Below are 24,263 nucleotides of genomic sequence, written 5' to 3'. Positions count from 1 at the left end.
CTCCACTAACCTGCCCAATACTGGTACATTTACCCTAGTGCAGTCAACCAGCTTGGTGTACTGTTGGAAACAGAATGAAATGTATTTCATACAAAAACTTATAGCTATACAAATTCATAGGTTACTATGATTAAATTACTCATGAACCAAATACGGCTTACTATAATTCCAATAATATCTTCTGTTTTGGTTATTGAAATACAGTGAACCCTCTCCTATTTGACACCTCTCCAATTTGAAAAAAAAACCTCTCTTATTTGAACATTTGGCACAGTCCCTTGATTTCCAGTGTAGCATATCTGCTATACAGAACATATTGTAATACACACTATCAGCCATAGACACATAGTAACACACTTTGGAAAGCCAAGTCACACCATTGTAACACATTCATTATAACACATTCAGTAAATCAGATCATACCATACACACCCAGAAGAGCTCAGGCCACACCGTTCATATAAAAACAATTGTGACACACTTAACAGAACCAACCGAAACGTACAACATAAGCAGGAACAGTTTATGCTTTATAACCCAAAGCAGGAACAGTAGAAGCATTAAACCCAAAACAGGAACTAAGGGACAAGAGCCATCGTTCTTGGTAACAAAAGACAAACGTAACTAGCTGAGTGAAAACAATAACTTTCCAACATACAACCCGTAACCAAATGTGAGAAACCCTTAACTTCATTTGAGTATAAATAAAACCAACTCCGATCATGGCAAGTCAGATTCGTTCGGACTGTCAGGATAGGACTATGCCCATTCAACATCTATCGAGTTCTCATTTAAAGAGTTTAGATATGTCCCCCTGCCCAAGGTAAGGCCTCTAAACTCCAACGTTTCCAGTAAGGGAAACCTCCTAAAGGTTTCTATGATCGCCTGGACGATCAAGTGTCGAACGTCCGCATCGAAACAGTATCCACCTCAGTTCTACTTAATTCGGCAAACGATGACGAAGGCCACCCTGACCAACGCGAATTCAAAGTTACTACATGGCAACCGTCCCAAAATCGAACATACCGTGACTATCTCAAAACATACCACATGGCGACCGTAACAATCATCAAACATATTACACCAGTACATTTTTGTTCCTCTAATTTGGAAAACCTCTGAAATCTGTGTCCTTCTTATTTGTGTATGGTGTTGCCATGGTTATTGAATTATGTATGCTCAAATTGGCAATCGTATGTACAGTTTCCTATAGCAACAGTTAAGGCTGCATACTAAATGTTCTGTCTCTTTCTTGTTTGTATGGACCTTTCATTCACTTTCAACCTCTCTAATTTGAAAACCCCTCTTATTCGACAGTCCCATCGCCTCTCAAATAAGAGAGGGTTCACTGTATCTTCAAATTTCCAGGGAAGCTGCATAAAACTTTGTTCTTTCCACTATAAAAAAATAAGAATTTTCAAAATTATTTTTCATATACAGGCACTCCCCGAGATATACCTGACTTCAAGCTTCCCTGAAAATTTGAAGTCATTTCAATAACTAAAACAGAAGTTATACACAATTTACCACGCAAAAGAGTAATTTCTCATACAAAATGTATGACCTACCCGGGTAGGTGGTCATATAATTGAGAGGTATAAAAAATTGAAATAAAAAAGCAATTTACCATCCAGAAATGCTAATATAATCTGGCCACACTGGCTTGCAGAGCAAAAGCTCGCCCGAAAGGTCAATAACCGTCGCAAAACGTCAAAAACGACCGTCGCCAGCGCCTCGAAATCGTTGCGAGTTTCGCTCGCTGGCGACGTCGGTATGCAGTACATGCGACGCCAGTTTTGACGTTTTGCGACGGTTTTGCGACGGTGTGCGGATGAGCTTTGGCTCGAAAGCTTTGAACCAAGGTGTATGGATATTAGGCGTGCTAATTGCCATTTAATGACTGGGGACACTCAAAAAATAACAGTCATTAACGTGTTGAGCTAACACCTAATAATCATTTCCCCATACTATTCAACCGCAGAGATTTTAAATACACAGTCATGGGGTTCTGGTGGGGCGAACACCCTATAGATCTCCTAATACTGTATAAGTCAACGATTTTATCCATCTTGGAATATGGTTGCATATGTTTCCATTGGGCATCCAAGACGCATTTAATGAAACTAGAACGCATGAAACATTTCCTATAGCTTTTACACTTAAACATGTCTACAGAATGCTTTACTATGAGTGTACTAAGCCTTATAGTTTTAACATGTATTTTGAAGATGCTTAACAGTCTTTAAATTTGTTAAAACATCAAAGCGTTCTGAAGGCAATTATAAGACTGTCTGTTAAAACTATAATAGAAGTCACACAGTTTTAACATATCTTTTAAAGATTCTTAACAGTCTTTAAAGTTGTTAAACCGTTTAAACGTTCTGAAGGCGATTGTAAGACTATATACAGACTTTTATAAGCCTTAAAAGACGCCTGGCTTTAATCATCCAGTAAACGTATTCTTAAGCATGTATTTAGACTTGTTATTTGAGACTGGAACATCAAGATCAACTGATCTTATTAAATGCTTATTAAGTCTTGAATGAAGGGAACTTGGAACAAACTATGTAGGCAGTATCTGAGATACGCTATTAACGCAAATCGTGAAGAAGCGGTTTTTAGCCATTAAATACAGGCGTACCCCGAGTTACGACCCTCTCGAGTTACAACGATTCGCAGATACGACGATTTTTATTTTGACAGTTAAAAGTAGTTATTTTTGAATTTCTGTGCAGATAACCGATACAAACATATTTCCTCAGATTCCACAACTCCCCCATCTTGAATATCTATATTGTGTAAACGGCTTTTGGAGGAAAAATAATACATTATCGTATATTGTTTTAAATAAAATATACGATTTCATAGATTCCGACACTTCAATTTCGGTTATAAACTTTATATTCACAGATATTCGACATACGACTATTTCGACTTACGCCTTGCTTTGGGACATTTTTTCGGTCCCAAATACAGTCTTATCTCGGGGGACACCTGTATTTAAGTTTCTTTTGCTTGCAGTGGGTGGTTTTTATTCAATCATATTGCTATTAACTGATATTGTATCAAATCAATAAAATTTGTGCAAAGAACTGTCAAATTCAGAAATCCACGATTGTGTAGATTTGCATATACCAGGATCCACGTATCTCGGACACTACCTGTGCGTGGAGAGTCTTAAAACTTGTTAATCTCCACAAGTGCTTACTAAAGCTATGTGCTGTTTAAAACTATCTTAGCCACACATACAGCACTACATATCGACTGAACTTGAGATCAAGAAAGTCCTCTTGATCTTAAGCTAATGGAATCCATTTGAATGCATCAGATTGTTGATTTGTGTATCCAAAATGTGTCAGCCATGTTGATGTGCAGATAAACCAATTCATATTTTACAAGGCAAAAAGAAAAATAACATAAAAAAAATCCCGTCATGTTTATTATGCCACAGCCTTGAAAAAGCTTTTTGTGCAAATTGAGGGCGTTTCGATGAAAACTATATTTTTAAAATAATTTATTTTTATACTAAAAAATAGCTTACTATTAAGGCACTTTGATTTTTTTTAATTTTTACATTGTATTTCAACAGTGAAATTTTCTTGGTATGGATTTCTGCTCATCCGCGAGCGATTTCCGAATCAGAAAAAAAAAGACAACATCATAATTATCAAATAATTATCAACCATTATTATGACTTCATAATCATTACTTCATTTCCGTCACAAGAACATATCCATAGCAATAAGCTGTAATTTTGATAATTTATTTACGCCTCACATCTTAAAGGTCTAGAAATGGTTTTAACACCTAGTCTTAACAGAATTCTGTAGATGGGCCTTATCAGTCTTAAGAGAGTTTTATTATATTCTTATTAGGTCATTTTTGTGTTCTATTATATTAAAATATTTATTCCTATTATGTGTTTTACACGTATACGCGGGAGGATGGTGAGCTGTTGCTCCGAACGCGTCGCGGACCCGAATGCCCCCTAATCTCTTCTAATCTCTCTCTCTCTCGACCTCTCCCTACGTTCCCTCTCGTTGCCGATCGGTACCGAGAGATCGATCTCCATCGGTACCGAGACGGTGGGCACTCGTGCTCGTCAGCCGACGAGAGATCGCTCTCGCGGAGAGCGCACCTGAGTGCCCCGCTTGTAATGCATCCAACAGTCATACAAGACATTCAAATGAAAAAAGGAGGCTTAATGGAATAACCGTAACAACAATGTTAAAACTATGATAAGATTTAAAATGTTACGTGGGTATACAATATCGTTGTCTTTGAATTGCGCTTAGATGTATGAAATCCACTCATAATTAGTCTTTTCAATGTCCCTATAAGTGATTTCTGGAGTGATGCTGCTAAAACTACGTTTTGAACTATTATCGCTTCGCTTTCTGCTTCGATCCACAGTATCTAATCCACTAGTGATTGATAATCTCAAATCTTTACAAGAGGCAGGTTCTAATTGCAAAATCATGAAGATATATCAGGATTTTGTATTGTTACAGGCTAACCCTAGTGCTTCACAAGCAATCAGCTGCGCCTATCTACCGGAGTTCTACAATTCCCATTCGGTAACTGATTCCTCTTTGCAAGAGGTAACAAAGAACATACTAAATGATTTTCGCTGGAGGACAGTTCCCAGCATTTTTGTGAACAAGTATGGCCATCTCAACAAGAAACAATACCAAACAAGCCTTCTTCAAATTGAGACATCCATGCGCAATATTTGTCGCAGAGTTGGCTGCCATATTTTACGCGTTGCTTCTAACAAACGCGAGTCCTCCGGATCAATATTATATATTCACTGACAGTCTCAGTGCTGTCGAAACTTTGAAATCCGTTTAGGCGATAATGAGCTCTGATTATTGTAAAAAAAATCTACAAACACTAAGCTCTTTGTTCAATAAAGAGTTTCAAATATCGCTTGTCTGGCTACCTGCTCGTTGCGGAATCCCTGGCAATGAGAGGGCAGATCTCTTACAGATCTCTTTACTCTTTACAGTCTGTTCCCGAGTTACGCGGTTTCTGCGTTCCCGACGAATCCGCGTATCTCGAATATCCGCGTATGTTGAAATGCACGTTTTTACTATTGATACTATAATATACAATAATACTATAGATTACTCCGAGTTTTTGTTGAATTTAGTACTTTTATACATTTTATCATTTATTTGATATAATTCGTGTAGAAAATTCTAATATTTCTGGCTTTTAAGCGATTTCAATTTGTTAGCTAAAATGCCATTTATACCTAACTTGAAGCAAATTGGAATTGACAAATTGTACTGACATTTAATCTGTCAAATTTAGAAGACCGCGTAAGTCGAGAACCGTGTAACTCGGGAACAGACTGTACCTATTTAGTACTTCTTGAACAAAATATCGAAGATATTCAGAGGTTTTAGCTTTTTGTCGTTCTTGTTTAAATTTTTTTCAATTTTGACAAAGTTGAAAAATATTTCAGCATTTGGTCACCTCCGTGGCCCCGCTCCAAATGATGATGGCACCGGCTGATAATTCACCTTCTATAAACACACCTTGGTCGGGAGCATTCACTTCCATTGCGCGTTTGATTTGCTGATTTGCTGAAGCTGTTATCTATTTTTAATTGTACATTTAAATCTGTAAGTATTTTATATTGTTTGTTACATTGACGCGGAAAAAGTGGCTATTCTTCACTTATATAAGTGGTTTGCTGGCGTATTGTTTGCCATTATGCTTGCGATGAAGCCAATTCCATCGCCAATATGAGGCCATTAGTCGAGTGTTATGAGGCATAGTAATCAAACATTTCACATATATCCTTTCAGAAAATATGGATTCAAACAACAACAAGCGACAATTGCCGTGGGATGGTTATGGCGTTGCCGCTAGTCCGGGTTTCAGCGGGGCTGAAAAAAAACCACTGATCTCAAACATCGGAACAGCTCCTACAACGCCGGCAAGTGGCATTCAGAATGATTATTTCCGAAACCTAATTAAATGCAGGAGAGGTCCAGCCGCCAAACCTAGAACAACTACGAAAACAGCACCAAGGATATTAGTAACGGGAACAACAATAGCAACAACAACAACATCCACCACAACGAACGGAGTAAAAACGATGCTGACGAAACTTTCAACTGCTCCCACACCGTATCGGCAAAATTTGGAGGTAAAGTTTTTGCGCCCTTCGCCTGAGCGGTCCCATTCATACAGTATTCAGCCCGATGTGTCCATTCCTGAACCCGTCGGCCTTCAGAATCCTGCCCCACCGAAGTCGAATGAATCCTACTCAGGCCAAGAGCAGTCCAGCTCCAGCATGCTAGCAATAATTACTAAGAAGCTAGAGGGGTTGGAGGCGGGCTTGCGGGAGCAGCAAAATGTCCAGGAAGCCAAGCTGGACGAAATTCTGCAAAAAGTGCAGCAATGCCAGCAGCAGCAAGATACGCACGGGCTAATCCTCCGCAAGGTAGTGGGAGTGATCCAGGTGGAGGTAGAACAAATCAAGGATGTGGTTTGCGAAAAGCCTCCTATAACCACTTTCACACTGCCAGACCATTTTTCGGTGACCCCGATGAGCACAGAAAATGATATTACACAATTTGATCAGAAACTGGCTGACCCAGCATACATGAAAGATGTGAGCAGCTGGTTGCATCAGCAGATTGTAGAATTGGTGCCCCATAAGCGTATGAACGAGGCCAAAGATATATTATTCACTCCCGATGGTCTGGCGCTGTGTGGATGGTCGGGCAAGACAAAAAAAATTGAATTTAGAAAACTAAAAAATATGTTGGATCTGTTCGCGAAAATAGGTACCAACGAACGGCAAACCACCACTTACTTGGGAGTCAAAGATTTTTTTCTTAAAAAATTGCGTTACGCTCCGTCCAATGCGGCTAGGCGTAGTACTTTGTAGAGCTGAGTTCATTATGTTATGAGGTTATAGTAGGTCGATATTTTATATAACAAACTAGTTAATGGGAGGCATATAAGAATTTCATTTTTATCGCCATTTTTGTTGTTGGATTCTTTGTAAAAGATTTTGTTTTTTTTTTTGGATTTATAACATACATTGAAGTATATTGAGTTAGGACTTTTTAATCTTGTTTTATTCAATATTCTATTAATTTAATTGTAGATGATGTACCTCTCGGAATAAATAATTTCTATCTATCAAAATTCACACTGTTTGCGATAAATTTACTTCCCCAGAAATTATGTGGAGCAGAAATTCGACACATTCCTTCCGCTCTTCAGCATCTTGATTCTTTATTTTTATAGAGACTGTGAGCCATTGTGCCTCATTCGCCTCTTTTAATCGGTTGAACATTTATATACTTAAAGTCTAACAATCTTCTTTGCAAGCCATTTGTGGCTTGCAAAATACCTTATACCGACCAGCAGCTGTTACTATCTTGTCGGTGATGATGTGGTCCAAGGGAAGAGGTCCGCTTTCACACAGAAGTGATGCTATGGGGCTCGTGATGAACGCCCCAGTAGCACAGCGGATGGCGGTATGATTGAGGGGTGCAATTTGTTTTTGGAAATTTTCCCGTTGCCGGGAGACTATTACGATTCCGTAGAGTAGTTTAGGTAGAAGCCAGCTATTGATGATTTGAAGTAGAGTTTGGTGGGAGGCGCGATGTTGACCGGTTCCAAGCATTCTGAAAAGATTAATACGGTTCTTCGCTTCGTGACGATCAAAAGTCACTCCTAGGATATCGGCTGTGCGTGTGTTTGGTATTACTGAGTTATTGTATGTTATGGGTTTTAGTGTATGATATTTGCTATTGCAGTTGTGAAGTATTTTGGATTTGGAATGTGAAATTGTGTAACCTGTCCATCGTGACCATTTCTCAACTATATTGACCCCTTCTTGTAAAGATGTGCGTGATTCGGTTCTATTGTTGGATGCTGAGACAAGAACTATATCATCAGCATACATGAGTGGGAGAGAGAATGGCACCTGGGGAACACCATTCTCTTGGACATGCAGGTCAGAAGATTGAGTTCCAATTAAAACTTTGAATGTGCGATTTGAAAGGAAGCTTTGAAGGTACGCTGTAATGCGACCTCCAAACCCCCACAAATTTAGCTGTTCAAGAATTGTATGTCGCCAGCTTTTGATAAATCTAATATTGCGCAGTCGATGTGGTGGCCTTTGGGGTAGTGTGTTTCTAAAAGTTCATTAAGTTCGGCAAAATATGTCTCAGTACCTTTCCCACCTCTAAAGGCGTGTTGATTGGTACTAAGGAGGTTCCAGTCTTCTAATTCTTGTGTCAGTCTTCTATTTACCATTCTCGCCATGATTTTGCCAATGCAATTCAGGAGAGAAATGGGCCGGTAGCTATCTATTGCATGTGGTGATTTATTGGGTTTTGGAATGGGAATTGTGAAATAGGTTTTCCAGTCATCCGGTATGTTCCCGGAAGACCAAATATTGTTGTAAATCTGAAGGACTGTTTTGGACCGGTAAGGGAGATTTTGAAGCATTGGACAACCAATGTTGTACGGGCCTGAAGACATGCCACGGCATTTATTAAGAGCCTAATCAAGCTCATTAAGAGAAAAAAGACTATTGTAATTTTGGTCGGAAGCGTCAATGGGTGGAAGGGCTCTGGACTCAGAGATGAATTTATGGGTTAGAAAATGAGATGGAAAATTATGTGTTGCAGATGTGTCATAAAAGTATCTAGCTAAAGGCTCAGGTATTTCTGTTGGTGGAATAATGGAGTTTTCTGTTTTTAGAAGGATTGGAGTTGATTTGTGGTTTTTACCGGATAAAATTGCAACTTGCTGGAATATTACTCTGGTGGTTGTCTTAGGGTTAATTTTAAAAACAAATTTGCCTCAAGATAGATTTTTTGCAAATTTGACCGCTTCTCTTGATTTCCGATTGGCTTCTTGGTATTGGTCGGCCAAGAGCGGTGTAAAAATATTGTTTTTTTTTTTGAGCGTTGAAGACTCTTGATTGCTGTTCGTCGCGTATTAATTGCAAGGGCAATTGTTTTATTCCACCAGGGGACAAATTTTCTGCCAACTGTACCCTTTGTAAGAGGGATACTAGTTAAGGTTGCATTTGTAATTGTGTCTGTAAAACGTGTAAGCGAAGGAGGATCATCCAAGGGTCATTTCTATTTTATACTTTTCCCAGTCAGCCTCCTCATATTTCCACCTGGGACGTTTTTGAGGGATGAGCGTTAGTTGATGGCGGGACAAAAAGCGGGTGGTGATCACTGCCATGGGTATCGTTATAAATGGAAACAGAAAAACTAGAAGCTATAGAGGAGAAGAGAGCACAAAACTCTAAAATAGTACCTTTTCTACTAGTGGGACAGGTACGTGTGCCTGTGGTGTTATGAATGACCTCTATGCTACAGGTATCAAAATAGTCCTGTAGCATATGGCCACGGGTATTAGAACCGGGATTTCCACAGGTACAATGCTGATGAATGGAGCATTATCGGGTGAGAGAAGGGGCTCCTCTCCCTCGGAGTTGGGGGGATTGGAAGAGGAAGGGATATGGATGGGAGAAGGGGGGGATTCTTGGGCAGGGGTTTTTTTTGGGAGGGAGGGAGGTTTCTTCCCCGGAGGAAGAGGAGCCCTTTAAGAGGGCTCGTTTTTTAAGCGCATTTGAAGAGGTCGCTTTGCTTCCGTCCAGAAGTGACGAGGAGCAAGAAGAGTCAGACTCTTCGGATTGGTCTTTTGTTTTAACTTTATCTGTGGTTTTGTTTTGATTAAAAGTGTTAATCAATTTGGTTTGTTCAATTTGCATGTTTTTGATAGTTTCTGTTATTAAATCAATTTTATTATTTAGATTAGCATTTTCTTGTTTAAGCTGGGCAATAATTTCGTCCTTTGGGTCAGGGGTGGAGTCCACGGATGGAGTCTTTTGGCAACAGGTGGAGTAAGTTTAAGAGTAAGTTTAAGTTTCAAAAGTTCTTCATTTTGTTTTTTTTAAGATTGGCAATTTCTTCGTCTCTAGAATCGGGTTTAGTGAAAGGGGCAACGTTAGTTTGTGGATTGGGAGACACAACTTGACCAAGAGAGAGAGCAGTTATGAGGCAATGTTTAGGTATACAGTTGAGAATTGTTATGTTTAGACACTATTGTACTTTATTTAAACATACAAAATAAATAATAAAACACAATTAACAGAACTGATACAACACACTTTAAAATCACAAGTGCGGTGGCCGCGCACCAGCCGCACCGAGCCGCGTTCGGCTCGCAAACACACTCTAATCGTGCGGCGCTCGGCACAAGCCTTGCGCTGCTTAGTGTGTGCGACAGTGTGCGTGTACACTGTCGTCCTCCTGGACGTTGACCGGTGGCAGCGCAACTGCCACGGCAAGTCCAGGGGTCGGCACGGCTGCCCACAACATCTCCCCCTTTTAGTACCGAAGGGCTCGAACCGACGCGGGGGTATTCCACCAAGGGAATACCGGCGTGGTGAACCCTTCCGGCCGATGCTGCCAAGATGTGGGGACCCCGATGTTGTCGCGCTGTGCAGCTTGCTGCTGCTCTCGGCCCACACCGCGATGGCGATGACGCGGCGGTGATGCTGCTGCTGTGCCGCTCCCTGGGACGGCGGCGATGGTGTGACGGCGATGATGGTGACGATGATGATAACGCTGATGATGATGCCGCAATGTTAAAGATGCCACGATGATGATGATGCCGCAATGATAAAGATGCCACGATGATGATGATGATGCCGCGATGATGATTACGATGATGATGATGATCCTTGCCCCAGTGCAGTGATGTATTTTTTTTTTCGATGACGGGCGGCAGAGATGAAAATACTCGGGCGGCATGGTTCCTCGCCCTCCTACGATGCTTTGGCTGCAGCCGGGGAAAAATGTGTCCCGTTGCAACGGGGCTGCAGCCAGGGCGGCATGGCTCATCGCCCTTCATTTATGCTGAGGCTGCAGTCGGGGCGCAATTGGCGACGCCCGTTCGACTACAGCCAGGTCGAAAACTTTCGCACCGATGTGGGGCTGCTGTGTTACAGCCGATGCAACCTGTGCGTTGCTGATCCTTGTGTACTGCCGAGGCGGAATGTTACGTCGCCGTAGTGAGAGGCAGGGCTCGAGCCGCGGGGGAATTGCTGCCTCGCCGATGATGTGCTGAGCTCGAGCCGGGGCGGTATTGCTCGTCGCCGATGGATCCTTGTTGTCACTGCAGCTGGGCGGAATGCGTCCTCGCCCGATGATGTGCTGGGGCTGCAGCATGGGCGGATGTGACGCCCATCTGATGTTCCAGCAGCAAGGCGGAAAGCTGCCTCGCCTGTGGTGCTGCTGGTGTTGCTGGGGCTGCAGCCCGACGACCTCCCTTGTCGCCGAGAGTGTGTGCTCGGCTGCCCATGTGGTCGCCAATGATGGGACGGCAGCCGGGGGCCTCGGTGTTGGCGGCGGTGGCGACCCAAATCGTTCGCGGTGTCCCGCAAGCACGGGGACTGGTGCCAACGCGATGGCCGCTGCGATGATGCAGCAAAAACGAGATGGGCCCGAACGAGTAAAACGACGCACTTGAGTAACTTTTTGATCTTTTAAATTGTCAAGAACTTCTTCATCCTTCATGTGTTTAAGATCAGAAGAGAAAATTACACATTGGACGGTATTAAGAATAGTGTGGGGTGTGATGGTGATAAGTGTTCCATTGATGAGTTTTGTGAGTGTAGTTTTTCAATGATCAGGTTTTCAATAGGTACTTAGAATTATTATTAATTAGGTTACCTTCTACCGATGCCCCACAGTATGTTCCGCCGGATTCACTGATGCAGAACCTGGGTCGTTGGTACCACACGGAACGATTGGCAATATCTATCGGAATCCGCCACGTAGCAGCAGCATCACGTTTTCCCATAATTTTCTGCAGGGCGCGATAGAGGACGCGAGCTGCTAGAGCATAGCGGCTCGTGGATGTCTCGTTCCATATGATCAGTGATGCCTGTTGCATCAATACATCTTGTGCTTCTTCTTCTTCTTCTTCTTCTTCTTTAGCTGTTACCACTGTGGGGTTGGCTTTCAGTGACTTATGGATTAACCCCCCCCCCCTTCCTCCCCCATATCAGGATAATCAGTTCTACACGTATGGCGGAACGGTCCATTTGGGGCTTGAACCCATGACGGGTATGTTGCCGCGAGTTGTCGCGACTGTACCAGGAGACCGGTACCAATTCATAACATAATTTAATATTTTCTTACTATAATTCGATCCTTTTAGAATATAACGGAAGGCAAGCTATTGTTAACAGTATGTTTTATTTTGTCGCCGGTATGAGGTATGTATGTGGTAAAGGCACGAACACATATTCTCCCTGAATATTGGTTCCGACAGCAGCAACCTTGCACATTATACTGGTGCTGGGAACATAACACATTTCATTTGTATTCATGTGAATCAGATTTGCAGCGTGTATGTTTAGCTCGTAGGACGAATACGGCTTCACAAAAAAGGGATACTGCTGTGTAAACCGATGCCCGTGAATCATCAGTTCACACCCTTCTATGGAGGCTGATTCGTACCTCAGCACAGTTCCGTCGTGCAACATACACCATTGATCCCGGAAATTGTCTCTAAGGAACAACCCGGGACGTATGGTGCATTCGGTATATCTACCGACTGATTTACTGGCCGGTCCTGAGGTCGAAGATAAATGCATTCTTTTTGAAATATTGATACGTTGCAGCTCGGCAAAACGCTGCACCGCCTGCGCCAAACTGTGTCGTTTGCTATGCAACACCATTTGCCGAAAATTGCGGAGATATTCTTCGTACTCTTCGGAAGACATAGTGCCCAGTTCACCGAATCTAAACACCTCCTCGTAAACATGCAACAGATTGTGTACGTTGCTGTTTACGAATTCTGGGCCATAAAGACTACTGTATTCTGCCACAAACTGGTGCAGCAATTTATCTGCATCCATCCAACGGTCTTTATGATATGCAGTGGATAAAAATGTTGTCGCAACAAACAGCAACATGAAGTGCTGGTATACAGCGTCGCTCAAATTGTCTTTGAGAACAACGAATCCCACAAACTGCAGAAATGATTTCAGTTTAATGCCCTTCCTATCTTGACTCAGATTCAGGCTTCGTAACTGCCGTCTGAAATCAGAAGGCAGATGGATTTGGAGCAGATGTTCCGACACAATTTTCAGCTGCAATTTGGACATCCTAAACTTCTGCCCGGGGAATACGCTGGTCCAAAGAAATATTAATCTACCCAAAACGCCTTCATCTATGAGGTGCAGGCGATCCGACACTATAATATCTAAAATCATATTTAATCCGTACAGACGGGATAGTGCCGTTAAAAACTTTTGATGCAGCGGATATTGTTCGTTGCAAAAAGAATTATGGTCTCTTGGCTGGGAAAACGCCGCATACGGATAGAACCTGTGTGAAGAATGATCACACTTTTCGGTTGTAATTGTGCACTTTAAGCACCCGCTTACAGAGTTGTGCGATTTAACACCTACAATTTCGAAATAATAAACATCAACATCAATGCTGAACTTTGAATGTTATAGATTAATAACTCACCCTTTATATAAGCACGAGCCGGCGTATCGGCAATGATGCATCGAATTTTCACCCAGTAGGTCCGACCATGCATCATCAAACCGTTCTTTTGTAGCTCGTTCATTTCTTCAACGAAATCTTCGAGATACTGGTCGACTGATGCAGGTTTTGATAATCCGAAAAATAATGCAACCGGCATCACGGGCATATTCGGTATGTTGAATACTTTCATAAGTATTGGCCAGAACTGTTTATTATCGTTCAGGTACAGCGGTAAGCCATCGAAGAAAAAATCGATAACAAATCCATCGTCAATAGGAGGCAAGTTTCTAGAATATTAACAAAAATTAGATACAGCAGCACAAGAATACTTAGTTTTGTAGCCACTAAGTCTTTACCGGAAATAATTTTTCAAACAAGTTCCTACACCCTGGTACCAGAACTCTCCACCATCAATCTGCGTTATCGTTGTTTTTATAACTGCATCTTCCGGTGGCTTCAGGAAAGTGCGCGCATCGTTCGGCAACGACTTAAACTCCGGCTTTTTTTTAAGATGGCGCAACAGCCGATTCATCGCCTCGTGGGTTTGCCCTGTTTCGAGGGCCCACAGTCGCAGACCATCCTCCCACGAAACATCCGCTAACGATTCATCAAAAAGTTGTTCTTCCTCCTCCATCATACCATCGGATGAGTTGTCCTCATCGCCGTGGCCGTATTCTGTCGGTCGTTCTTCCTCTTCGCTGCAGTCTTCGAAATCTTCCAAAACCGGTGCACAGGTGTCTGAAAGTAACGAACATAAATTAGCACATAACCACTAAGCATATAATGGCTGCCACATACCCATCGGTTCGGAATGTTCCGTAGCTGCCGGGAGGATTAATTCTGGCGCAACGTCACTGGCACGACTTCCTGCAATGGTAAAAATCATCAAGCATGTTAGAACGATGCTTGTAATCTTTTTTTTTTTACTTACCCGATGCCACTGGCTCAGCTACCATTTGACCGACGCATTCTTGCTCCAACTCCTTGCAGAATTTTAACAAAAGGCGTTTGCTTGCTCTGGACACCTTTCCGGACTTTCTGTCGCAATTTGAAGCCATCGTTTCTGCATGGAATATATTCTTTTCACTACTTTTAAATTTCAACTGGCGTTACTAGCGTGCGTTTGAATTAGCAAAATTTAAAGCACAGCGTTTTCACGTACACACGAACACCACCATTGATGACTTGGCAAAATATAACTCACACATCCACAACTCACACTAGCAAGTGGAAAAGACAGGGTTCCTTGTAGTGATATGAAAAATGAAGTTTTTGTCGGAAACGGCTAGCTCCGCATTTTTCTGGAATCGATTCCGGATAGTAGGTCCGGAATCAATTTGCGGAATCGATTCCAGAATCCGCTCCGGAATCGCCTCTGGAATCCGAATTGATTCCGGGATTGGTTCCGGAATAGGTGCCGGAATCGGGTCTAGAATCGGAATCGGCTCCAGAATTGATTTCGGAACAGAAAACGGTTTCGAAATCGACTCCGGAATCGAAATCGGATCCGGATTCGAAATCGGCTTTCGAATCGGAATTGGCTCCTATGAGCTAAGTATTGATAACCGCAAAAAACCATATTTTACTTGTAAAAGATCATTTCTCATGGAGATTCCCGGACTGATTTCGCTTCTAAAACTTTTGGTTTCAATTCAAGATGTAATTCACATTCCGGAGCAAATTCTAATGCTGGAGTCAATTTTGGGGCAAATTTCGATTCTCAGTTCAATTCCGATTCTGGAGCCGATTCTGACCGCGGAATCGATTCCGTAGCCGACTCGGGAATCGGCTCCGCAGTCAGCTCCGGAATCGGCTCCGGAGTCAACTCTGGGATCGTATCCGGAGTCAGCTCTGGAATCGGCTCTGGAATCAGCTCTGGAATCGGCTCCGGAATCGACTCCGGAATCGGCCCCGGAGTCAACTCCGGAATCGGCTACAGAATCGATCCTGGAATTGAAATCGTTTCGATCATCGGAATCGGGTCCGGAATTAATTCCGAACATGGAATCAGAATCGGGTAGGTCCGATTCCGAGCTCCCACCACTACTTGTTTGATCAGAGGAAGCCAGGAAGGAGGGCTCACTTCGAAGCGAGCACTGTAATGCGAGTAAAGGAGGGGTAGAGAAAATGAGGGAGATGCAGCGACATTCCAACGTCAAAAACAGTGTGGCCAGGTTATTTAGGCGGTTTTCGGCAGGAGTAATGTTGAGAACGCGTAACAAATGAGTAACAAATGAGGATAGCGATCCTTGAAACAGCATCCCAAGCGCCACAGATTAAGCTTAAACCACTGAAAAATCAAATATCTGTGATTTTCGGTAGGATTAATGAAAAATCGGTAGTTTTAGGGGGCTCATCTGTGAATCGGTAGGCATATAAAAAATCGGTAGGAATACAGATAAATCGGTACAGTAGAACGTCGATTATCCGAGGACGGATTAACCGGCGGGCGGCTTAACCGTGTGCATAAATGTGACAGCTGTTCAAACGTATAACGATCATTTGCAGCGATAGTCAAGTGAACAACCGGTTTTTTGGGTAAAAGTAAGGCTCAGCCCTCTACGTTACATTGGAGAAGCGTTACATCTCTTAAAATATTCCCAAGCAGCATTTTTATTACAGTTTTGTCATCCAGGCGACTGACCAGTTTACATTATTTGAATAAAAAATATTTTAAATTGCGATAAAAAAAAATTAATTGCTTGAAGATGAATCGATTTCTACGAGATTTAATTTTTATATAACGAGTAAATCAAAAGTTCAATATTTTTCATTGTTCCATTATGATTTATGAAAAATAGTCTGAAAGAAAGAAGTTCATAAACATCCCAAAAGCTTTCAATTGGAGTAACATTTCCTATGATTAGAAAATATAAAATATTAAAAACATTTATAAATAAATTGTATATGTGAAATATAATTATTACCTATTCAATCTATTGTTCCGGCCATTTTGAACAAACATTACTTTAGGTGCGAGGGCTCTTTTTAAAAGTTAGGTTAATGAAGTTAATAAAGATATGTATGTATTTCATTATCCTGCTTTATCAATAGCTGGGAAAATAAATAATTTTTTTATAAGTAACCCTTTCTTGTGTATAATATTTTTATTAATTATAATAAATGAAGTTATTACAGCTCTGATTGTTGTTAAAAATGATGGCCTAATAGTAATACCACCGACAAACCGACGTGACACTTCGAACAAAATGAGCTTCAAAAGTTGTCTCCTTATTTCAAATGAAAATACGTTAAACACTAGCACCATCTCTATAATGATTCGCTTACTACACTGACGCAGAGAAGAAACTGCTAAATTCCATTTTTGTTTTTCTTCGCAAATTCCAATGTGTATTGTTTTATGTACTTCTCACATCTTTTGCATTGATTTGGAAACTTACAAAATGATTTTCCTGGGTGTTTTGTCCAATAATTCTCACAAAATCGTGACTCACAATTCCTTCGCAATTTGTATTTAGAAAAGTTGTTTACATCGAAGCAGCAGTGAACAGAGCTTACTTTGACAGAAGTGATCGCCTCACTGGTAAATGACAGTACTTTCGTGTGGGACACTTTTGTAACGCCAGTGTCACGTCGGTTTGTCGGTGGTAATACTATAATTTATTTATACTCATGAAGTATCAATGAGTTTTATCTTTATTAGGTTTGCCGTTCTTTTTTATGATTATTCAAAAATTGTTGCTTTTCTAATAATCATGTAAAAATAAGCAATAATAAGACATGATAAGCTATTAATTTGCTCATCCACGGCGGTTAAAACAGGTGTTCAAAAATGCTGCTTGGGTTGGTGATAAACAGGCGTTACGCGTAACGCTAGTGTAACGTAGAGGGCTGAGCCTTACTTTTACCTAGTTATTGATTAAAATAATATTCTACTAACGATTAACCGATTAATTCAAGGTGAATTAATCATAAAACCAGTGAATTTTTTAATTTTATATGAATTTGACATTACTTAGACCATTATCCGTGCAAATCGATTAACCGGCATCCGTTCGGTCCCGAGCTGCCCGGATAATCGACGTTCTACTGTATTTCTGGTCACTCTGGCTTTGCCTTCCTCCTTTCGCGATTTGTCTAAAAACGCGATTCATACGGTGTGACCGAACGGTCTGCAACTTTCGCCGTAAAAAAGCGATTAAACGCACCTCGCCGTGCCGGAAAAGTGTTTGCAAATCAGCATCCATTGAGTAGCAACCAAGTGCAAACGAATGTAAAATGTCCCGATACGTGCAACGTCCGGAAAACGCTCTGAAAAGAGCGAACGGTGAGTAGAGTGTGCGTGCGTGTGTGCGTGGTGGAAAGGGAACGGGACGGCTGGGCCTGTACAAATTCCAATATGGACGACACGTCAAATGTCCACGTTTTGAGGCGTATCGGTGTGTGTGTTTGTTTGTGCCGGGCTGATTTTGGTCGCATTTTTCTTTGCAGAGTTTATCGATGTCGGCAAGAAGGCGCGTGCCCTGGACACCCTTCAGGAGGTGTTCCGGGCGAAGAAATGGAACTACAACTGGTCCGAGTCGATCATCGAGCCGGTCATGTTCAAGTATCTGGACCTGTGCGTGGAGCTGAAGAAGTCGCACATCGCCAAGGAGGGTCTGTTCCAGTACCGGAACATGTTCCAGCTGGTGAACGTGGGTTCGCTGGAGAACGTGATCCGGGGCTACCTGAAGATGGCCGAGGAACGCACGGAACAGGCGCAGCAGCAGTCGTCCCAGGCGACCGTGGACATCGACGATCTGGACAATCTGGCGACGCCGGAATCGATCCTGATGAGCGCGGTGTGCGGTGAGGACGCGCAGGACCGTTCCGACCGGACGATCCTGCTGCCGTGGGTAAAGTTCCTGTGGGAAAGCTACTGCCAGTGCTTGGAGCTGCTGAAGGTGAACTCGCACTGCGAAACGCTGTACCACGACATTGCCCGGATGGCGTTCCAGTTCTGTCTGAAGTACAACCGCAAGATGGAGTTCCGCAAGCTGTGCGAGAAGCTGCGCAAGCATCTGGAGGACATCTGCAAGGTGTCGTCCCAGACGGCGAACGTCACCATCTCGAAGCCGGAAACGCAGCAGCTGAATCTGGAGACGCGTCTGCACCAGCTCGACTCGGCCATCCAGATGGAGCTGTGGCTGGAGGCGTACAAGGCCATCGAGGACATTCACGGGCTGATGCAGCTGAGCAAGAAGACGCCGCTGCCGAAAACGATGGCCCTGTACTACACCAAGCTGGCGATGGTGTTCTGGAAGGCGGGCAATCAGCTGTTCCACGCGTCGGCACTGCTGAAACTGTTCCAGCTGTCGCGCGACATGAAGAAGAACGTAACGGCGGAGGAAATTCAGCGCATGACGACGCACGTGCTCATCGCCACGCTGGCCATTCCGCTGCCATCGGCTCACCCCGAGTTCGATCGGTTCATCGAAACGGACAAGAGTCCGATGGAGAAGGCGCAGCGCTTGGCATTCCTGCTCGGCCTGCAGCAATCGCCGTCCCGTGCACTGCTGCTGAAGGAGCTGATCCGTCTGAACGTGCTGCAGCTGGCGGCTCCCCAGTTCCGCCATCTCTACCAACTGCTGGAGGTGGAGTTCGATCCGCTCAATCTGTGCGATCAGGTGCAGAAGATTGTGGACGAGATTGAGGCCGACCCGAACTCGGTGTACGGCCAGTACATTCAGGCGCTGAAGGACGTGACGCTGGTGCGATTGGTGCGTCAAATTTCGCAGGTCTACCAGACGATCGAGTTCCCGCGCCTGCTGGAGCTGGCGAAGTTTGCCGACTACCATCATCTGGAGCGCATCCTGGTGGACTGTGTGCGCCACAACGATATGCAGATTACGATCGATCATCGCAACGAGTGCGTTCACTTCGGCACCGACCTATCGGAGAGCCAGCGGGAGGACCACCCGGACGGGCCGACGCTGCAGTCGATGCCGTCGGAGCAGATCCGCTCGCAGCTGGTCAATATGTCGGTGGTGCTGCACCGCGCCATCGCCACGATCAACCCGAACCGCAAGAAGGCGGAGCGGGAGCGGCTGCGCGCCCAGATGGTGCACCAGTACGAGGAGAACGCGGACAAGGAGCACCAGCGTATACTGCAGCGCCAGAAGAAGATCGAGGACCGCAAGGAGTACATCGAGCGCATGAACCAGGAGCGCGAGGAGGAGGAGCTGCGCCTGCAGGAGGAGCAGGTGCGCATGCAGAAGCTGGCCGAACAGCGCCGCCTCGAGGCGGAGAACGAGGAGCGGGAGCGCAAGCGGCATGAGAACGAGCTGCAGATGATGAAGGAGCGCAACATGAAGGAGAAGATCGAGCAGATCAAGCAGACGGCCACGGGCCAGAAGCTGCTGAAGAAGCTGGACGAGGAAGAGATCCGCAAGCTGAACACGGAGGAGATAGCGGCGCGCGAGGCGGAGGAGCGGCTGAAGGAGCGCAAGGCGCACGAGAACAACCTGAAGACGCAGGAGAAGAAGATCGACTACTTCGAGCGGGCCAAGCGGCTGGAGGAGATCCCGCTGATCGAGAAGTACCTGCAGGACCGGTCGGTGCAGGACAAGGAGTTCTGGGAGAAGCAGGAAGCGGCCCGCATCGAGGCGGCCATCGCCGAGCGCAAGAACGCGGAAGCGTGCCAGGAGCGGCTGAAGCGCATGCTGCCCGACCGGGACGTCTACTGGCAGCAGCTGAAGAACGAGCGCGGCAACCAGTTCGCCGAGAAGCTGAAGCAGTTCAACCAGGCGCTGGAGGAGGAGCGTAAGCGCCGGCTGGCCGACCGCGTCGTCAAGCGCCGCGAGGAGCGCCGCATGAAGTGGCTGAAGGAGAAGGAGGAGGAGCGCCGTCGCATCGAGGAGGAGCTGCGCAAGCAGAAGGAGGAGGCGGACCGCATCGAGCGCGAGCGGCGTGCCGAGGAGCGGCGCATACAGGACGAGAAGAACCGCCAGCTGGCGGAGAAGCAGCTCGCCATTGCGGAGGAGGTGGAGCGCCGAAGAAGGGAAGAGCTGGAGCAGATGAAGGAAGCGGACGGGCGCCGTGAGCGCCGCCCTGCAGCGGGACCGGCCGAACCGAAGCCCGAGGAAAGCTGGCGCAAAGGACCGGCAGCCGCAGCTCCCGCCAATCCTGCCGCCGACGAGCCGAAGAAGAACGTCTGGCAGGGCTCGGGCCGGTACGGGCCGGGACCGCGCGAACGGGGCGGAGAAACTGGCCCGAAAGATAAGTGGCGCACCGGACCAGAAGATCACGAGAAGGATGGTGGTGGTGCTGGTGGTATGCGTCGCGGTGGCGATATGCGTCGTGGTCAGGACGATCGTGGACCGATTCGTCGTGGTGGTGGCGAAGAGCGTGGTGAGCGCGAAGATCGTGGTCCGATTCGCCGTGGTGGTGGTCCAGGTGATGCACCAGCCGGAACTGGCACTCCCCGGCGAGATGATCGTCCGGGTGGCGGATTCAACCGTGATCGCCGTGATGATCGTCGTGATGATCGCCGCGATGATCGCCGTGATGATCGCCGTGGCGATGACCGTGGTCCACGTGGTGGTGGCGAGCGGGGCAATACTTGGCGTCGCGGACCGGCCGACAATGCCGACGATAACCGTCGGGGACCGAGGGACGAAGGACGGCAGGATACCTGGCGCAACACCCGGCAGGATGCGGCACCCAAGCAGAAAGAGGATCGACCCCAGCGCGAAGCACGTCCTGCTCAGGAAAATGGTAAGTGTAGCCGTCCGCATGCCACTGCCGGTGGAGCCGCGATTATTGATTGGTTTGTTTTTCCTTTTTGGCAACTTTCCCCCAGTTCCCCCCCGCAGCAACGCCGGCCCAGATGAGGAAGGATGGACGGATGTGAAGCACCGCTAGAGTGTAGTGCGTGTGAGCGCGCGCTTGCTTGCGTTCGTGACGTCTAGTTAAGCGAGTAACTTTAAAACACAACAGTGGAACCATATTCTGTTCTTTCTTTTTTCTAACCATTACGCATCGCCGACTATATGATATCTACTTACTACTACTACTAGTGCACACCAATTTTGCGGGGAAACATCGGATGTGTTGCAACTTTTGTATTTGGAATATGTAAGCATGTAAGCATCATGTGCATTGGCGCATTAGTTGTTGCATAGGTTACTCAACATTTTACGATGTGCTACGGTCCTGCCCCATGGCAGTAGTGCGCTGTCCGCGGCTATTAGCGCTGCTGCATTCTACTCACTGACAGATCGCAACCCCAATTGCGTCGTATCCTTCTAGGGACGGAAGTGGTGAAATGGGCTTTTGAGTGGGCTGGAGTAGCAACTATGCTTTAGGTAACTTCAAAATAAAATATTATTATGAATCCAACAAAATCATCCATTCTATCAACGTTATATCCTGCGTGATGACTTCAACGAAAAGAATCGTACGTAAAATACCCAGGTACCGCCGTTAACCATTTCGAAGCGAATAGAACTCTTTATTAATTAAACCTCAGTGTAAAGCAATCAATATGCTCTACTTCACGAATCATTCCCTATTCCCCGCGTGGCCCGGGCACCTGCTGCTCGCACAGCTCGAAATCCTTCAAATCGATATCGATACCGTGCTTTTCGTACTCGAGCGCGTACTTCCGCACCAGCGCCTCCGTATTGATGCAGTCCAGCTTCTCCTGGATGCGCATCCGCAGCGGGTTCTCGATCGCATCCATGATCTGGTACCGCAGCACGTTCGGCAGTATGTTGACCGCGGCCTCGATCACGTAATCGAACGTACCGGCCCCATCGCTGCGGACCTGAATGTTGCCCAGCTCCAGCTGGATGTCGCGCAGCTTCAGCTTTTTGGCCAGGTTCAGCGGCTGCTCGATCTGAAACGCGACGCGTATGTGCTCCACCGTGAACTGTGCCCGGCCCGGATGGGACAGCATGCCGCGCCCGATCGACACCGTCCACTGGGTCGAGCCGACGATGCGCTGCGTGGCCACGTGCATACCGACCGTCGCCGTGTTGTTCTGCATCGTGACGGAGATGTCGCCGTACCGGTAGAAGCTCGACCCACCGCTGATCCACGTGTGCGACGTCTGCATGCCGAAGATGCCGGCCGTATTGTTGTAGTCCGGCACCAGGAACGGATCCAGCCCCTTGTTGCGCACGATGCGCCGCATCTCCCCGATCGCCATGTCGAGCGGGGCGATCGAGTTCGGCAGCGTGAACTGGTTCTCGACCGTAATGTTCAGCATCCGGCTGTCCACCTCGTGCCGGATCTTCGTGTACGCCTCGGACAGCATGAACGGCTTCATCGTGTCGTACACGAGATTGGACGCCGAGTTGACCACGCTCTGGAAGATGCTGCCCATGAAGCCGAGGTTCTGGAAGTCCATCGCCATGTCGTCGAACGCAATGTCCAGCTCGATGTCGTTCGTGCGCAGCGTGCCGTCCCGTTCGACGGCCAGCGAAACGTTCGCCTTGGTCAGCACGTTGCGCATCACCACGTTGAACGGGCCCTCGGCCCGGTTGAAGAACGTGCTCATCGTGTAGTTGCCATTCACAGTGATCTCGTCGATCGCTACCAGCGCCGTCACGGACATGCGGCTCAGCTCGGTGTGAAAGTAGCGAATCCGGAAGCGGGACATGCCGCGGGCCAGCACATTGCGCAGATGCATCTTGGCGAACGAGAACGACTGCCGGATCTCGGGGATGGGCATCGGGTCGGGTATGGACGCGTCCGGCAGCCCGACCGGATCATCCTGCTTGTACAGATCGATGATGGCAAACAGCTGCTTCGTGAGCATGCTTTCGCCGAGCTCCTGATCCACGGTCGAACGGCCACCATTGTTGGGCCAGGCTGTAAAATAAAATCAAGTGAGCAAAGTGAGTGAAAACGGGCGCTAGCGCTCCACGTTGCTACATACCGTCGGGGGTGCAAACTACCACACTGATAAGGCAGATCAAATTGATCCACAATAGAGCGATTACCGCTTTGGCCATCGTCATTCACATGCGATCGTCAATACAAAACCACCACACTCACACACAAAGACACATACACACGCAGAGAGAGAGTCAAAGTATACACGGTGAATATGGTTCGGGGCCACAACACAATCCAGCCAATTGAAGCTAATGCGTCCGATGGCGATTTACAACTGGCGATCGGCTGCCCGCGGCTCACCACGCTACGCCACACGATCAACGTGCCCGTTGGGATGAACGTTCGCATCTTATCAGCATTATCAGTTGTTCAGCCGCTCGGTCGGCAGCCGCAAGCGTGCGTGCCCGTGAATATAATACCCCGGGACAGTCAGTCAGTCCCTTGCCGAATCGGGAACGACAGTCTCGCCAGAAGAGTGGTTTGTTTCTATCGGGAAGGTCGTCCAAAGCGCGTAAGGAAGATGTTTCCCCTCCTGTTTCTTATCAGTTGCTGTGGGAAGCAGTTGTCCGCCGAGTGGTTTTGTTCGATGATTGGCGTTCCGATGGAAGAAACGTGAAACGTTTTCGTGAATAGACGCATTGATTGGATTTATTTTTAAGAGTAGATTTGGTGTCGTGATTAGTTATTTTGGGGGGCACATTTCGTTGGATGGACATAGGTGGTATGCCAGTGGAGCTTGTCCATTCCAGCGAAGGTATAAACAAAACTTCATAGGGGCAAACTCCGCCATATCGGGCAAATTTGACGCGCGAAATGTTAGCTAATCAGAGCATTATCTCCCATGGGTTGCTACAG

At 45.8% G+C, this 24,263-nt stretch overlaps 3 protein-coding genes across 3 annotated transcripts; 2 read left to right on the top strand and 1 right to left on the bottom strand.

Annotated features, from left to right (window-relative positions):
• Positions 1 to 5,539: 5,539 nt before the first annotated feature.
• LOC120894571 lies at positions 5,540 to 7,079 on the top strand. Its single transcript, XM_040297230.1, has 2 exons — positions 5,540 to 5,630; positions 5,817 to 7,079. The coding sequence occupies exon 2, from the start codon at positions 5,822 to 5,824 to the stop codon at positions 6,905 to 6,907; it is 1,086 nt and encodes a 361-aa protein (XP_040153164.1). The 5' UTR covers positions 5,540 to 5,630; positions 5,817 to 5,821; the 3' UTR covers positions 6,908 to 7,079.
• Positions 7,080 to 17,633: 10,554 nt separating this feature from the next.
• On the top strand, positions 17,634 to 21,910 carry LOC120908302 (eukaryotic translation initiation factor 3 subunit A). Its single transcript, XM_040319218.1, has 3 exons — positions 17,634 to 17,853; positions 18,018 to 21,281; positions 21,367 to 21,910. The coding sequence occupies exons 1-3, from the start codon at positions 17,805 to 17,807 to the stop codon at positions 21,426 to 21,428; spliced, it is 3,375 nt and encodes a 1,124-aa protein (XP_040175152.1). The 5' UTR covers positions 17,634 to 17,804; the 3' UTR covers positions 21,429 to 21,910.
• A 79-nt stretch (positions 21,911 to 21,989) lies between these two features.
• On the bottom strand, positions 21,990 to 23,703 carry LOC120908312. The gene is made up of 2 exons (XM_040319224.1): positions 23,449 to 23,703; positions 21,990 to 23,381 (listed from the first exon to the last, which is right to left on the bottom strand). Exons 1-2 carry the CDS (start codon positions 23,528 to 23,530, stop codon positions 22,075 to 22,077), a joined length of 1,389 nt encoding a protein of 462 aa, XP_040175158.1. The 5' UTR covers positions 23,531 to 23,703; the 3' UTR covers positions 21,990 to 22,074.
• Positions 23,704 to 24,263: the final 560 nt, after the last annotated feature.

The sequence above is a fragment of the Anopheles arabiensis genome, chromosome 2, assembly GCF_016920715.1.
Source record: "Anopheles arabiensis isolate DONGOLA chromosome 2, AaraD3, whole genome shotgun sequence".
Classification (NCBI taxonomy): domain Eukaryota; kingdom Metazoa; phylum Arthropoda; class Insecta; order Diptera; family Culicidae; genus Anopheles; species Anopheles arabiensis.
This window is presented reverse-complemented; position numbering and strand designations above follow the sequence as displayed.

Bases quoted from the DNA above. Each gene is read 5' to 3' on its own strand.
- LOC120908302 (XM_040319218.1), top strand. From the start codon at position 17,805: ATGTCCCGATACGTGCAACGTCCGGAAAACGCTCTGAAAAGAGCGAAC. The intron at 17,854-18,017 runs GTGAGTAGAGTG...TTTTCTTTGCAG, and splicing joins CGCTCTGAAAAGAGCGAACG to AGTTTATCGATGTCGGCAAG. The intron at 21,282-21,366 runs GTAAGTGTAGCC...ACTTTCCCCCAG, and splicing joins ACGTCCTGCTCAGGAAAATG to TTCCCCCCCGCAGCAACGCC.
- LOC120894571 (XM_040297230.1), top strand. From the start codon at position 5,822: ATGGATTCAAACAACAACAAGCGACAATTGCCGTGGGATGGTTATGGC.
- LOC120908312 (XM_040319224.1), bottom strand. From the start codon at position 23,530: ATGACGATGGCCAAAGCGGTAATCGCTCTATTGTGGATCAATTTGATC. The intron at 23,382-23,448 runs GTATGTAGCAAC...TTTATTTTACAG, and splicing joins GGTAGTTTGCACCCCCGACG to CCTGGCCCAACAATGGTGGC.